Source organism: Onychostoma macrolepis, chromosome 09 (genome assembly GCF_012432095.1).
Source record: "Onychostoma macrolepis isolate SWU-2019 chromosome 09, ASM1243209v1, whole genome shotgun sequence".
Classification (NCBI taxonomy): Eukaryota; Metazoa; Chordata; class Actinopteri; order Cypriniformes; family Cyprinidae; genus Onychostoma; species Onychostoma macrolepis.
Window position 1 is genome coordinate 33,984,694 of NC_081163.1, and position 17,198 is coordinate 34,001,891.

General features: G+C 38.3%; 1 protein-coding gene and 1 long non-coding RNA gene across 2 annotated transcripts; one reads left to right on the top strand and one right to left on the bottom strand.

Annotated features, from left to right (window-relative positions):
* Positions 1-2,430: 2,430 nt before the first annotated feature.
* On the bottom strand, positions 2,431-11,155 carry LOC131547287 (uncharacterized). Its single transcript, XR_009272893.1, has 4 exons — positions 11,118-11,155; positions 7,868-7,977; positions 7,312-7,444; positions 2,431-3,355 (listed from the first exon to the last, which is right to left on the bottom strand). It is a non-coding gene; the product is annotated as an uncharacterized LOC131547287 (long non-coding RNA).
* Positions 11,156-13,222: 2,067 nt separating this feature from the next.
* Positions 13,223-15,953, top strand: fzd7a (frizzled class receptor 7a). The gene has a single exon (XM_058787026.1). It carries the CDS (start codon positions 13,676-13,678, stop codon positions 15,335-15,337), a length of 1,662 nt encoding a protein of 553 aa, XP_058643009.1. The 5' UTR covers positions 13,223-13,675; the 3' UTR covers positions 15,338-15,953.
* The last annotated feature ends 1,245 nt before the right edge of the window (positions 15,954-17,198 follow it).

Genomic DNA, 17,198 nt, shown 5'->3' on the forward strand with positions numbered 1-17,198 from the left:
AAAATGTCTCAAGGCCTACATATTGAAACAACTTTAACTTCACCAACAAATCCTGTCTTGAAGTATGACCAAGTGTTAAGTCAAGTCCAATTGGACTTCACAATACACATTGTTTGTAAGCAGCTCTATATACAAGTAATAATGTTATAATGCCTTATTGCTTTGGCAAGTTTTAGGGCTTGGCAATATGATTATATATAATAATGATAGAAGTATTTATCTACCTAGATTGTTGAAATGTAATGTTCATGCGGTTTACATGTAAATGTCCTGAATCCAATTCTTGGTCAAATGTCAGTGTGTCACTTCTTTGGTAAGGACTACCAAAGGCACTACCATTTTTATATGAGTCAGGCACAATCCAATTGCAGAGCATACAAATATTGGAACTTAGTCTATAAAATATTTTTATATATTTTGATGGGGCTAATAAAAAAGTCATTTACTTTTTATTTTTAGATAAATATATTATATAATATTACAGTGCTGCTCACTAATATTGGCACCCTTGGCAAATATGAGCAAAGGCGGCTGTGAAAATAAATCTGCATCATTTACCTTTTTGATCTTTCATTCAAAAAATTCACAAAATTCTAAACTTTCATTGAAGTAAAACAATTTAAAGTGGGGGGAAACTCACATTAAGAAATAAATATTTTTCTCCAATGCATGTTAGCTACTATTATTGGCACCCCTAGACATTGTTATGAGTATATCTCTGAAGTATATTCCTATTTACATTTTTTTTTTGCACACCAGTGATTATGAACATGAAATTGTCCAGCCATGACTTCCTGTTCCACAGGATTATAAATATGAGGAACACAAAGTCCAAGTTCCCTTAATCATCCATCACAATGAGTAAAACCAAACAATATAGTTTATGCTGATGTACAGAACAAGATTGTTGAGCTTCACAAAAGAGAAAGTGGCTGTAAGACAAGAGCTAAAGCATTGAAAATCCACATTTCCACCATCAGGGTAATAATTAAGAGGCTCCAATCAACTAAACATGTTACAAATCTGCCTGGAAGATGACGTGTGTCTATATCGTCCTAAAAATCTCCAAATGAGATTAGTTGAGTCTTGGGGTCAGAGACCTAAAAAAATAATAATATATCAAACAGCCCCTACATCACCACATGTTGCTCAAATGGGTTTCAATAAAAAAACTCCTGGCTCATCCAAAAACAAACAGATGGGTTTGGAGCAAACAGGGATAAAAAGTACCCCATGTCCACGGTTAAATATACTGCTGGATCTTTAATGTTGTAGGCCTGTTTTTCTGCCGGAGGTCCTGGACATCTTGTTCAGATGCATGGCATCATGGATTCTATCAAATACCAACAGATAAAAAATCTAAACCTGACTGCCTCTGTTAGAAATCTTATAATGGACCATGTTTGGATCTTCCATTAAGACAATGATCCAAAAAAAACATTAAAATCAACACAAAAATGTGTCACTGAGCACAAAATGAAGCTTCTGCCATGGCTGTGCCAGTCCTCTGACCTGAACCCTGTAGAAAATGAGTGGTGAACTAAAGAGAAGAAGCACCAACATGGAGCTGTGAAGGATCTGGAGAGACTCTGGATGAAGTAATGGTCTCTGATCTCTTATCAGGTGTTCTCCAAACTCATCAGGCATTATTGGAGAAAACTCAGTGCTGTTATCTTGGGAAAAGGACGTTGCAATAATTGGGTGCCGATAACTGTGGCTAACGTGAACTAGAGAAACACATTTATTTCATAATGTGCATTTCCCCCACTTTCCATTGTTTTACTTCAATGAAAGGTTAGAATTTTGTACATTTTTTGAATGAAAGATCAAAAGGATAAACGATGCAGATTTATTTTCACAGCCACCTTTGCTCATATTTACCAAGGGTGCCAATATTAGTGAGCAGCACTGTATATTTTATAATATATTATATAATAATATATTAGATAATATTATTTTTTATGAAATATATTTCCGTTTACTCTTTATAATGACTGAATAGAGGCTTTATAATTATAATGTAATCCATTCAAGTGTAGTAAATAAATGTGATGGCAATAATATATTTATTTGACCTAATTTATAGTAAATTATTATCAAAGAAAGCAAGCAATGTATTCAAAATGGCATAAACCTATTAATTTAAAGGTGTTTATACAAAAGATATATGCTTCAGATATTGTAAATACTGTATGTTTTTTGTATGTTTCAGTTTATGTGTAAAAAAACAAACAAAAATTTTCTTTTAACATTTAAAAATGTTTAATGTGACATGATGACAGCCTTACTATTATACAGAAAAAAATGTCAAGTTAGTGTAAATCCTCAAAGGCTACACATTACAACTTTTTACAGAGTATGTAGGAATACATTTGAACACTAAAGAGACTACTATCTGTGTAAAAGCGTGGAGAAAGACAGCAGCACACACAATGGGGTTTGAGATATAATTGAGATACGTTCTTCTCTACAACCCCCTCCACAGTTGAAAAATATTTGGAGCAGCTGTTTCCTTCAGACCTTTGATTCAACTTGGCTTCTGCAGCTGTCAGGGTTCAAGGCATGATATTTACCCTTACAGTAGCATATCACAGGCACTTCATTGTTTCATCACATGTTCTTCTGCAATGAAAGAGTCTCGCCAGAAACCCGATCAAGTGAAATGAATTTAAAAGTCCAGGTGCTTCAATAAGGCAGCATCAAGCAGTAACACGCAGCACATATAGGCTACGCTCTTTTTCCTGAAGAAGTCATAAACAGAGCAAGGTCTCCTCCTGCTAAAGTGCAGCACATATTGAGAGCCTGTGCCGTCCAATGGGTCGCTCTGTTTATTAATCCTGTGTTAGAATGCCATTTTCAAACAGCACAGAGCTCCCAGAGGTGCCCTGGCCTTGCTTTTTTTCTGACATGTGATAAACACAAGATGGCCGCCCCCACCCCATTTGGTTTACATAAGACTGTTAAAACATCCCTCCGCCTCTTGCCCTCTACACCGGCAGCACGTACCCTTCCCAGCACAACTCCACCAGCCAGAAACAGCCTGCCCGCTCATTTGCCAGCAGACCGTACGCATGGCATATTTGTGCTGCATAAATCATCCTTTCATCGCACAGTTTCTCCTGGCGGCCATGTTTTTTTCCAGGTTTGTGGAGGTAGCATACCTCTGCCCTGTACTGTAGCGGCTCTGTAAACCATTGACGGATCCAGTCCAGCTGGCTGGGTGAGCAGCCCTCTTCTAGTCCACTCCAGGCAGGCTGACGGGCCCTACAGCCCTCCCCTACCACCGCCGCTGACCAAAAACAGCCTCTTTTTTATTCATCTCCTTGTTCACTCAGAGCCAGTGAAATTAAAACCTCTGTGGAAGAAGAAATCAGGACATGCAGTGAATGAAAGTAGCAACACATGGCTCATGATGAAGACTACCCTTGTGAAAAAAGAAGTGCGCTTAAGTGTATTGAACGTGCACTTGTAGTGTGCTTTAAATCTTAAAAGTGTTTTTTAAAACTCACTCTTAAAAATAAAGGTGCTTCACGATGCCATAGAAGAACCTTTTTGTCTAAATGGTTCCATAAAGAACCTTTAACATCTGAAGAACCTTTCTGTCTCACAAGAGGTTCTTTGTGGTGAAAGAAGGTTCTTCAGATTATAAAAAGGTAAGAAAGAGATGGTTCTTTAAGAACCGTTGACTGGGTGCTTCATTGTAGAACCAAAAATGGTTCTTCTATGGCATCGCTGTGAAGAACCTTTTAAGCACCTTTATTTTTAAGAGTGTTGCAGATGATATAATGTAGCCTAAATTAAATAAAAGGCTACTGAAGTACTTTTGTTTGCGAGTACATTTGACTCATTTGTGGAGACTAACATGATTATAATTTTAATTGTAGTGTTATCTGAAGTTTATTTTAAATGTATTTAATTATAATAAATTAAATAAAAGGCTATTTTATTTATAAATACATTAAATTAAAGTTATTTTAGTACATTTGACAGTACACAATAGAAGTAATTTTGAAAGTCCTACTTGTAAAAAAAAAAAAAAAAAAGCATTTTAAGTTCAATTTTTTGCATTTAATATGAATTTAAACTTTTAAAATGTTTCACTTAATTGTTAGTAATGTGTAAAAAGCATAATAAATATTGAAAAGCATTACATATCCAAAAGCATATACACAATACAGTATCTATTTTTTATTTTTTAACATATATTATTTCTGTAATAAGTGCTATTTGAGTATTTTTTTTCACAGCTATGTCAAAGGACACAGAGCATCAGCATCAATATGTTTGTGTACATACACTACCAGTCACATGCTGAAAATTTAGCTTTGATTACAGGGAATAAATTACATTTTAAAATATATTCAAATAGAAAGCAGTTTTTAAATAGTAAAACTATTTCACAATGTTACTGGCTTCTTTAAAAAAAACTTTAAAAATCTTACTGTTCAAAAACTTTTGACTGGTGGTGTATTTTACTATTATTTGTAGAAATAAAAAGCATTATTTATAATATAATTATTTATATATATATATATAATATAATTATTATTATTTGCATATTTATTTTTTATTTATGAAAACAAAATGTTAATTAATAAATAAAATTACATTTTTAAAAATAAAAAATGCAAAAAGCTTTCTTTTAGGAGTAGGGTTTGGGTTAGTCTATAGAATAATTATCATTAGCTTCACATAATAACACGTCTATAGCAGTCTATGGTATGTCCTCATTCAGATAGCTAAGCAACATTTGTGTGTGTTTTCAGTCTGCAAACCGCTCCTTCCAATCTAGCCTTTAATGAGCCTATGATTCTCTAAATTGTTTCCCCTAAAATGTATATTGCCAGACGGCTGTGTTTAGATTAACGGTATAGCGTGTTTATACGACGAGTACATCTTCCACTGTAGAGAAAAAGAGAAGATCTTGCTCTGAATCAAGGGATTATAGGACAGACGCCTGCACTCTGACAGCTGGCCACTTGAGTTTTACAAATGACAGACAAACTCCATCAGTGGAAACTTGCAGAAGTATGTCGACCAGAACAAGAGGGGGGGACTGTGCATTGGGTCAGAAGGAACACACTAAGAAAAAGCAGAAGGAGAGAGTGAAAGATAAGACAAAACTAACTTGTCAACTCACAAAACACACATAAACATGTCAAAAAGGGAGTTTACGAGTAAATTGTGTTTATACCACTAAACTGTGTGGCGATAAAACATCTTAAGCATCACATTCTGGTGCAGTTAGGGTGTGGATATCTGTCATGAAGTCCTGTGGAGAGAGCCTGGAGCTCTGTTTCCGTAACACAGTGTGATGTTCAGTAAGCTGGATGATCAGAGGGCTAAACCAAAGCTTTCCTCCCTTTTCCCGTCCCCTGTGACAGCAGTACACGGAAAGCTGGAGAGGGACTGAGCTCTTGGCACAAAGATTAAATGAGGGAGTTTTAACTGCTAATTAATTGCAGGTCCAGCACACACACACACACAAACACCCTAAAATTCTCTCACATGCAACAACACAAGCTTTTTTCTCTCAAACACACAGATCTCACACACAGAAACAATCATTCAAAAGCTCTTAGTGTATATGTGACACATTTTAAAAGGAATTACAAATATTATGAGCTGGTTTTCCTCATATTATGTCCCAGGTATGCCTTCACGTGTTATATTATTGCATAAAAAGAGACCTTTTTTCTTGACCAATTATATTCCGTTTGCACTAGTATATTTTTTCAAAGTACATTATTTCCATAATAAGTACATTTTAAAAGTATGCTTAAGTGTAATTCCACAGCAGGGACAATAAGAACATTTGCTATAAGACTCAATTTGTATACTGAGAAATAAACTGGAGAAATCTAGTACTAAATCTACTAACAGATGCATTGTTTGCAGTAAATTGGGGGTAATCTGCATAAATATGTTTGCGTAGGTATTTAACTGTAATTTGTAGAAAAAACGGTGCCCAGAAATTGTGCCTATTTTGCACCGTGGACGTCATGATTCTCTGGAGAGGACGCATTAACCCCTTCTACATTACACTGGGCCCTATTAGCTGAACTGAATAAGCCTCCTGTCATTTATGATTCAGCGCCTGCAGCCTATCCCCAGGCAATGCTCAAGAGTCCAGCGTAACCTGCATTTCCTGTGGCTCTCACTCTCTTTCTGCCTTTCTCTGCCTCACTCTCTCATGACTATCTTCATTCATTCCTTCGGCAGACACCATCCCTTCATCTGCTGCCTGCACCTCTCCCAGTGCATGAGAACCACTGTCATAGGCAGACTTGCCTGGGGCTTTTTAAATATGTATGTGAATCATGATACACTCTTGCCATTAGCTATGGAAATATAACGCAAACAAAGGACATTTATATGGAGTGGAATGCTAATGAATGCTGCGGGATCCTGCAGGTCCAGACCGATATAATCAGAGTATAAAACAGGGTTGTATTTCCTCTCTTACATGCACGCTATTAATTTAGACAAGAGCTAACATTTCTCCAAACATGAGAGTGCTGAGTAGTGGGTTAATATACAGGCACCACCCAGGCAGATATCTGGGTATATGACTCTGTAAGCGGGAAAATCTCCACTGAAGACTTCCAGAGAGCCTTACAAACTGACACGGTAGCTAAATGACCACAGTGATATACACTTGGCCCGGGACGATGTGGCTCAAAGCGCTCACTGACCATCCTTAAGCGTTTTATTTGGCTTGCATGTGTATGCAGTGTTGAGTTATGTGCCACAGTCCTCAGTAAGTTAACGTTGGTGCCAGACTACAGGAAAACCGAGGGCTTGACCAAATCAAAACAGACTCACCCGCAAATTTACGGACCTGCTACTGAAAGAGCTGAATGGCCAGGGAAGGATTTTCTGCTTGTGCCATTCAATTTTCCTTTTCCTTTAATTTCTCTTGGTTTGAGTCTTTTGCTGTGATTAATATTATTTGAGAAAAAAAAGGGAGGAATACGAAAGAGTAAAACTATAGCATATGTGCAGAAAAGTGATATTATTTAGTAGTAATATTTCGAAAAAAAAATGCACGAAGAATGTGTATGATAAAAACATCTCTGGGACAGTAAATCCAGCATAGTGTAATGAGATTTCCTCATGTACAGAACATCCTAAATCATGAGGCTTTGATGGGACGAGCATCAATAGATCCATGGAACAAACTGTAAAAGAAACTGCACATAATCTGGAAAACATGTTCTCCAAAATATAAGTGATTAAAACATGGCACCAATGGGAGGAAATGTTCTTGGAAAACTAACAATGCATCTCCAGAATTTCCTGGAAACTTACAGTTAGTTCTCTGCAGGGTCATGTCACTTTCAATCTTGTAGTTTGTCGTTTTTGTCTCAAGGGTCGGGTAGATGCTGGTAGGTGTGTCTGTCTGAGCGACTCCCTCGGGAAATCAGCCTCTCTGAAACCGTCACTGATTATTAGTAAAAACATATCATTTAGTTTGCTTCACTGACCCAGTTGAAAGAAACAGCATCATTATTTTGCAAGACGTTATGATTTCGTAAGATTTTCGCTTCAAATGTCAAGTCATCATTATTTTTATAGTGCTTCTTACAATAGAGATTGTTTCAAAGTAGTAAAAGTAGTAACTGAATAAAAGATGCAAACTCCAAAACTGAGGCACATCCAAATTCTGCTGTAAAGCAGCTGTAGCAAGACAATGAATAATCCTTATTCAGCACAAGTCAGTTCAGTTCAATAACTGTGACGTTCATTATGAAACAAATGTGAGTTCAGTTTATCATAATATATTTGTATGTTTAGATTTGTGATTAAAAAGTAGATAAATTTGTATTTTTCTTAGAAAATGACTGATTGTTTCGCTGGATAAGACCTGTATTCCTCGGCTGGGATCGTGTAGAGCCCTTTGAAGCTGCATTTAAACTGCACTTTGGACCTTCAACCCACTGGCTCCCATTGAAGTCCACTATATGGAGAAAAATCCTGGAATGTTTCCCGAAAAAAACTTAATTTCTTTTCAACTAAAGAAAGACATGAACATCTTGGATGACATGGGGGTGAGTACATTTTTTAAAGATTTTGGAAGTAAACAAATCCTTTAACACACTAAAAAAAAACACACACATGAGCTTTGTTATATACACCACAGTTGCCAAGTCCGCATATTATACGCGACTTTGGGCTTCTTTTTTTGTAAAGTTGGGTGAAAAAATCCCTGGTCGCGGGTTGCGGTTTTTTGGGCTTATTTAAAAAAATATGGTTGCTTGTTAGGGAAATCTGACAAGCAACTTCGTTTCTTTATTTATGTTCGCCGCATTCTCCAATGCATTGATTGACACTCTGTCTGCTCGTAGTTAATAGCCAACCAGTGCAATAATATAAGTGCAGTAGCGTAATTTGCCAAATGTTCTGCCCCCTCATTGGAGAAAAATCACATTCAAAAAGGTGCGTGACGCTGTAATCCAAGCAATGACAGAAGTAGACATAGAGGAGTGGGATGACTTTCTTTTAGCCTAATTTTTACAATGTTTTTGTAATGTATTATTTATCACAGGCATCGGGCTGTAATAAAAAAAAAACAAGTAGTCATATCCTAATACTAAGAGTAAATACAGGTGCTGGTCATATAATTAGAATATCATCAAAAAGTTGATTTATTTCACTAATTCCATTCAAAAAGTGAAACTTTTTCACTTATTTTTTAACTTTATTCATTCATTACACACAGATTGATATATTTGATATATTTTATTTCTTTTAATTTTGATGATTAGAGCTTACAGCTCATGAAAGTCAAAAATCAGTATCTCAAAATATTAGAATATTTACATTTGAGTTTGAATAAATGACCATCCCTACAGTATAAATTCTGGGTATCTCTTGTTCTTTGAAACCACAATAATGGGGAAGACTGCTGACTTGGCAATGATCCAGAAGAACATTGACACCCTCCACAAAGAGGGTAAGTCACAGAGGGTCATTACTGAAAGGTGTGGCTGTTTACAGAGTGCTGTATCAAAGCATATTAAATGCAAAGTTGACTGGAAGGAAGAATTTGGGTGGGAAAAGGTGCACAAGCAACAGGGATGACCGCAAGCTGGAGAATACAGTCAAGCAAAGCTGATTCAAACACTTGTGAGAGCTTCACAAGGAGAGAACTGAAGCTGGAGTCAGTGCATCAAGAGTCACCACGCTCAGACGTCTTCAGGAAAAAGGCTACCAAGCCACTTCTGAACCAGAGACAACGTCAGAAGCATCTTAACTGGGCTGTGGAGAAAAAGAACTGGACTGTTGCTCAGTGGTCCAAAGTCCTCTTTTCAGATGAAAGTAAATTTTACATTTCATTTGGAAATCAAGGTCCCAGAGTCTGAAGGAAGAGTGAGAGGCACAGAATCCATGTTGCTTGAAGTCCAGTGTGAAGTTTCCACAGTCAGTGATGATTTGGGCTGCCATGTCATCTGCTGGTGTTGGTCCACTGTGTTTTCTGATGTCCACAGTCAACGCAGCCATCTACCAGGAAATTTTAGGGCACTTCATGCTTCCTTCTGTTGACAAGCTTTATGGAGATGCTGATTTCATTTTCCAGCAGGACTTGGCACCTGCCCACACTGCCAAAGGTACCAAAAGCTGGTTCAATGACCATAGTGTTACTGTGCTTGATTGGCCAGCAAACTCGCCTGACCTGAACCCCAGAGAGAATCTATGGGGTATTGTCAAGAGGAAGATGAGAGACACCAGACCCAACAATGCAGATGAGCTGAAGGCCACTGTCAGAGCAACCTGGGCTCTCATAACACCTGAGCAGTGCCACAGACTGATCGACTCCATGCCACGCCGCATTGCTGCAGTAATTCAGGCAAAAGGAGCCCCAACTAAGTATTGAGTGCTGTACATGCTCATACTTTTCATTTTCATACTTTTCAGTTGGCCAAGATTTCTACAAATCCTTTCTTTGTATTGGTCTTAAGTAATATTCTAATATTTTGAGATACTGATTTTTGACTTTCATGAGCTGTAAGCTCTAATCATCAAAATTAAAAGAAATAAATTTGAAATATATCAGTCTGTGTGTAATGAATGAATATACTGTAATATACAAGTTTCACTTTTTGAATGGAATTAGTGAATTAAATCAACTTTTTGATGATATTCTAATTATATGACCAGCACCTGTACATTTGGTTCGAATAGCCTGGTATGGCAAGATGTCTTAAAATGTATTTCTTTTTTTAACATTTAAACTTAGACCACATTATTAGATTACCTTTTGACTTCATGAATACAAATAAATGACAGCTTAATGATTTTTTAAATCTTTTTTATAATATTTAATATATAATATAATATTTTCTTTTTTAATATAATATATATTATAATTTAATATTATATTTTTAATATATTTTTCTATAATTTTTTTGGCATTTTTTTTTTTTAATGTTATTTATTTGATAGTTATGTATACATTATTTTATTTTAAATGGTTGAAAAACCTGTTTTTGACCTCAAAATAAAGCACTTTCCCTCTGTACATGACTGTGGGGACGAGCAGTTTTGTGGTGCTTGGAATTCTTTATAATTATTATAAAACAAATATTGCCACATTGATGGCTCAAGAAGGTTTAATTGTTCAAATAACACATCGTTTCATTTTAAAATATTTTTTAAAAATTGTAACCAAGTGTTTTTCAAGTGTAATATTTCTGTAAAGGCTAGGGAAGAGAAATGGACATTTCCATAGAATGACCGCTATATATTTTAGGCTATAACTATGTGGCTATATTACAGCTCCCCTTTGAAGCTCTTGTGTTTTTCTCCTTTTCCATCTCTCCAACCCTATTCTGCTCACAGGTGATTGGACAAGAGTTTTGTTCCCACTTTTGTTGCAGTTTGCTGATTTTTGTAAAATAGCTTCTGTTTTTGCTTTTCAGATAAAAGAGTGGTTTCAGTTTAATATGTTGCAGGCTCATTTATTGGTAATAAGCAATTGATAATAAATAATATTGATGGTAATAAATCATCAAAAACAATATTGGGCTTGTTTTGGGCTTGTATTTGAAGCTGCGGTTGCTTATTTGTCTCGGGAGAGTTGGCAACAGTGATATACACTGTCTTTTTATGCTCACCTCAGATGTCACTCATCAAAATGTAGAGACATGCGGAGCTGTAACTGGGCCTGTAAACACAGAAAGAACAATAAATATTGACACACTAAAAGCAGTGGATTGATTTTTTGTCAGGATGATTAAAGGTCAAATTCAATTAACCCCCAAAATAAGTATGATCCACAGGTTAATAAAGACACTACTCAAACCACAGCCAAATAGAATTGGAAAGTTTAGAGTTTCAATGAAGTTCACATCATGTCAAAGAATTTTTAACAAAATACAACAGATGGTGTAGTTTATTCCACTACATGCCACCCCTCTACTTTCTCTCTTCAATAGATGAAGTGTAAAATGAGGAGATGAGCACTGCAAGAGCTAATAAGGTCCAGTGGGAAACCACAAACATTAATAAAGCCTACTAAAAACTCATATGAATTCTCGAACTGGTCTAATCATCTCTACTAAATCTTTTCTTTTTGACATCTCTCAATCCACCCATACCAACATACCATCATACCATCTCTTAAAATATTTTCCTATTGCTAATATAGACTGTTTCACATAGACTGCCCTAATGTTGTTCCTACTTTTATTGGTCCTACTAAGGTATGTCAAAAAAAAAAAAAAAAATGCACATAATAAAACACTCTTGCAGAGTAGCATTACATTTTCAACCTTATTCTGTTCTCAAACAGGAACAAGGATCATGAATTATAAAGTCATGCTGTATTTTATCACTAAAACATCATCAGAACAACTTACTGGATGTATTTTTCAACCCTAGCTACTATGATCTAATAAGCCAGAGAAGTGTACTCTTAAGAAACTGTCAGTCAAAGTTTTAAGTTGCATGTCTCTCGAAAGATGAAGTGAGTGTATATGCTCAGCGATCAAACATGGGCTGCTGTAGAGCTACGGTGAGCACCAGAATAAGCGTGCCACAGCGCTCATTTCTGAGGCAGCAGCATTGGGCTCCGTGTGATTGATGTTGAGGTCCATAGAGCAGATCATCTCCCTCAGCCCTCACATTTACATACCGAGTAACCAGGCATACAGCTATAAAGCTCAGATCTATTTTTAAAACACACTCCAGCAGAGAGGAGAAGATTTTTTATTTATGATTAAGAATAAGTTATTTAATAAGCCAATAGCTCTGGCTATCACTGGTCTCTGACAGTTATTAATTAATTGGTTTATAATTGTAACAAGTTGTGAATATTCCCCATTTTTGGCACCACTGAAACTGTTTGGTTTATCAATTATTTAGTATCCTCTTTAAATCTGGACCTTAATAAATTTCACAGAAATTTCCAGACAGATTGCATGTAGTTTTTCCCTTAATCTCTTCCTTACATGGACACTCTCTTCATGTACATTTAATTATCTGCATTCTTTGCCCTTAAGTAGCCCAAATTGTTTAGCTGATGCTCCGCACCTGCAATGCGTGAGAATAAATTCAAATAAAAATGATCAAAATATTTACCCGCTTTCTAGCAGGTTAAGTATCCACACCGGGCTGAAAAGCAGGTGTGAGGCCTATCATTAGGTGAGTGCATTTTTCAGTAGATTAACATTTAAATAGTAAATGTCACCTTTTCAAAACATCTTAAAAATAACACTGCAACAAAAATATGCAGATATTAAGAAAACAGATCTGGAAAATTGTATGTACTCTCAGGATTTCCCACATGGATCTGGCTCTTATTTAGTTATGTCACGTGATTGCAAAACTTTGAAATATAAATTAATACACACATATTTTAATGTTTAATGGCGACAATATACATAATGACCATTTGAGAGTTTTTATTAAACAAAAGCTGGATTTGAATCGAGAAACCCCAGTATTAGTCACGTGTAGGGATTTGCGTGCCCATAGAATTACTACACTTTCAGAAACCAGCCTATGGATTTTTTTCCCTCCGCCCTATATAGAAGGAAAGTTTCTGATAGCTGAAACCCTCCGCAATTACATCCAATGACCAATCAAAAGCAAGACGCAAAGGAAAACAAACCCTGTGATTGGTCTAAACCGCTACTGGTTTCAAGGCGCCCCGCACAGAGGGGCAGTGAATCTGAATGAGGGGTGTGTAGAAACCGACGGCACATTATTGTATGTGCGCCTCACTTGCGCTCAAACCTTCAGTCAGCGAGAAGCGCGTCTGCTGAGCGCACGCGAGGAAAGCGCACTCAAGTTTTCCAGCAGCGATACGACTCTCTGAAATGCAGCTCTAAAGTCATTGGATACACAGACTTACACGCAGGATTTGGAGAGCCAGGCGGAAAACTTTAAATAACAGATTCTCTAACAAACCTTGAAGCAGAGGGAAAAAACGATGCGCTCGTTGTGGATTTAGTTTGGATGTATTTTCGGACTTGGTGACTTTTTATCAGGGTTTTCTTCCCATATCCACTTATTTGCCTAACATGCGCGCTTTTAGACCACGAGTGCCGTGACAGGAGGAGTTTTCGATCGTTTAAACGCATACGAACTGGTCGCGCAGAAACTTTTTCTCGGAGCAGCCGCAGCCTAATTTCTTTCACACCGAATCACCCAAATAACAGCTCTCCTCAAGATGCAACACTGTCGCGGGATTACTCGATACTTTCTTCTATTCCTCGCCCTGGCCCTGCAGCCGTCCGGCGGCCAGTATCATGGAGAGAAGGGCATCTCCATTCCCGAGCACGGTTTCTGCCAGCCCATATCGATACCTCTCTGTACGGACATCGCCTACAATCAGACCATTATGCCGAACCTTTTGGGTCACACCAATCAGGAGGACGCCGGGCTGGAGGTGCACCAGTTCTACCCCCTAGTGAAAGTGCAGTGCTCCATGGACCTCAAGTTCTTCCTCTGCTCCATGTACGCGCCGGTTTGCACGGTGCTGGAGCAAGCCATCCCGCCGTGTCGCTCCCTGTGCGAGCGCGCGAGACAGGGCTGCGAGGCCCTGATGAACAAGTTCGGCTTCCAGTGGCCCGAGCGACTGCGCTGCGAGAATTTCCCGGTGCACGGCGCGGGGGAGATCTGCGTGGGTCAGAACACCTCGGACGCGGGAAGCCCGACCTCAAACCCGACGCCCTACGTCCCCGAACTGATCACGTTACAGCCGAGCGTGGTCAGACCCAGCCAGCAATTCACGTGTCCGCTGCAGCTCAAAGTGCCCACTTATCTCAAGTACCACTTCATGGGGGAAAAAGACTGCGGGGCGCCGTGTGAGCCCACTAGACCCAACGGGCTGATGTATTTTAGAGAGGAAGAGGTCAAATTTGGCCGGCTCTGGGTCGGAATTTGGTCTATTTTGTGCTGCGTTAGTACACTGTTCACCGTTCTCACGTACTTGGTGGACATGAGGCGGTTTCGTTACCCGGAGAGGCCCATCATCTTCCTCTCTGGGTGTTACTTCATGGTGGCTGTTGCGTACGCGGCTGGCTTTTTCCTTGAAGACAAAGTCGTTTGCATTGACAAATTCAACGATGATGGTTATAAGACCGTCGCGCAGGGCACGAAAAAAGAGGGCTGCACTATCCTCTTCATGATCCTCTATTTCTTCGGCATGGCAAGTTCAATCTGGTGGGTCATTCTGTCCCTCACATGGTTCCTCTCAGCGGGAATGAAGTGGGGTCACGAAGCCATCGAGGCCAACTCTCAGTATTTCCACCTTGCCGCTTGGGCTGTCCCAGCAGTTAAGACCATCACCATCCTCGCCATGGGCCAAGTGGATGGTGACATTCTCACCGGGGTGTGCTACGTCGGCATCTACAACGTGGACTCCCTGCGTGGCTTCGTCTTGGCGCCCCTCTTCGTCTACCTCTTCATCGGCACCTCGTTCCTCCTGGCCGGGTTCGTGTCGCTTTTCCGCATCAGAACCATCATGAAGCACGACGGCACCAAGACGGAGAAGCTGGAGAAGCTGATGGTGCGCATCGGCGTGTTTAGCGTGCTCTACACGGTTCCCGCTACCATCGTGATCGCGTGCTACTTCTACGAGCAGGCTTTCCGAGAGCAGTGGGAGAAGACCTGGCACATGCAAACGTGTAAGCGATTCGCTGTCCCTTGCCCAGTCAACAACTTCGCCCCCATGTCTCCAGACTTCACCGTATTCATGATAAAGTATCTGATGACCATGATCGTGGGAATCACCTCTGGATTTTGGATATGGTCTGGGAAAACTCTGCAGTCGTGGCGCAGGTTTTATAAAAGGCTCAGCAATAGCAACCAAGGCGAGACGACGGTATGAAAAAAGAGCGAGTCGTCCTGATAGTGTCGGTCAAGCTTTGACCATGCAACTTTTCTCTGAGATAAATGTCTCGAGCGGAGAACTGTTGCGCGAGACTTGTTGAGTGAGTTTTGTGGACACTACTGTGTGCCTAGACGTTTCCACGGCGGAGACGGACCATCACGAACAGTGTTATCAGCCCGAGTCTGTTAACCATTGGTTTTTCTCATATGTTTGTATGTGAAAAAGACTATGTTTCTGTGTAACACGATATCATTTTGCAGATGTGATCTCTGTAGACCGTATTGAATGATTTGCGCAACGCTCGAAAATATTGGACGTAATTTGCCTTATACACATGTACCATCCCTTGTTTTAACTGGGGACTTGTATGACTTTCGCAGACAATCATGCGTACATTGGCACACATGGACCGTCAAGTACGCATTAGGATTGGGATACTTATATGCATGTGTACAGCTGTGAATTTATGCAAGCTCCCTTTAAACGATGTAACGTGTAAATAATCACCTTTTCTGAAAGAATATATGTATTTATGAAAATAATCTTGCTGTTTTTTACTTGATTTTTAAAATTTGGTAAGAGACCTTTGTATCTGTACAGTTTCGCTGAATAAAACGATTAGATTTTTAACCGACTCATGTTACTTTACAGATTGCATTAGGCCTACACATTTCTTGTTTGCTACCAATTATTATTTTTAATATCTTGAAAACAAAGACATAAAGATGAGTAGGCCTACACCGCACACTGATCTGTTAAATATATAGTTGTTGTTTTTTTCCTTAAAGAAAACCATACCAGAATGTGCTCAATAAACTGTTGCGCCAAATGCAACAGTATTACACTCCTGACGAAAAACATAGAACATGAGGCTAAATTATTTTAAATGTAATTATAAACAAGACTAAGTCAGCCTCGGTAAATGAGACCAAATAAAATTGTGCGTTCAGGTGTGTGCAGTGGTGATATTTATTGCATTTATACTAGTAAACGACTAAGTGTTTATTAGAGAAACTCCTGCAGCTTTATTGAGATGAAGCTTTGGCGCCACCCACAGGTGACTGTTATGTTGAGAACACTATAGATTACAAGCGAAGTTGACTTGAACGAACTGTAAAGTTTAATACATTTAATTAGATTTTTCAGCAGAAGCTTAGTTCATAATCACGTTGTACATAATTTATCTCCTTTAATATCTTTAAATGCATTGCTTTGTAACAGCCTTCAAAGCACATTGTAAATGTGCATGCTGCAAAGCAATCATCAAAATAGTATATTGCATTGCATTATTATATTGTATTGAGAACAGAATACATATTTTATTTCATGAATCATATTCTGTAACAATAATTATATTGCAAACTTGAATGTCTACAGAACAAGCTGTGAACAGTTTGTGAAATAAACGCAAGGCAAAACATATAATATGTATAATAACAGCAGATCAATACATTCGTTGATATAAAACACATGGCATATTACATTATGCCAAAAGTGACTGAAATAAAGTGTAAACTCATTCTTTAAATTTTTACAGAAATTGTTACTGCGTTATAATACTCACTATCGTAATGCATTTTGAGAGCAGAAAATAAACCATTTTCATTTAATATAATCATGAATTGTTAATGATTTCAATTTGGGCCAAAAATGACTTAAGGATCACATGGGATGGCGTTTTTTTATGACAACAAGAGGTTTAATCATCATTACAATACTCTACACAGACTAGGTTGAGAAAAAGCAAGAGGCTGTAGGCAGGTTACCGTTAAGTATCCTAACATTTTGTCCTCATCAGCCTATTAAGCCCTGCAGGTGGCCAGACTAGGGTTCTGTTCACCGTCAAAAAGTATGATCT

Bases quoted from the DNA above. Each gene is read 5' to 3' on its own strand.
- fzd7a (XM_058787026.1), top strand. From the start codon at position 13,676: ATGCAACACTGTCGCGGGATTACTCGATACTTTCTTCTATTCCTCGCC.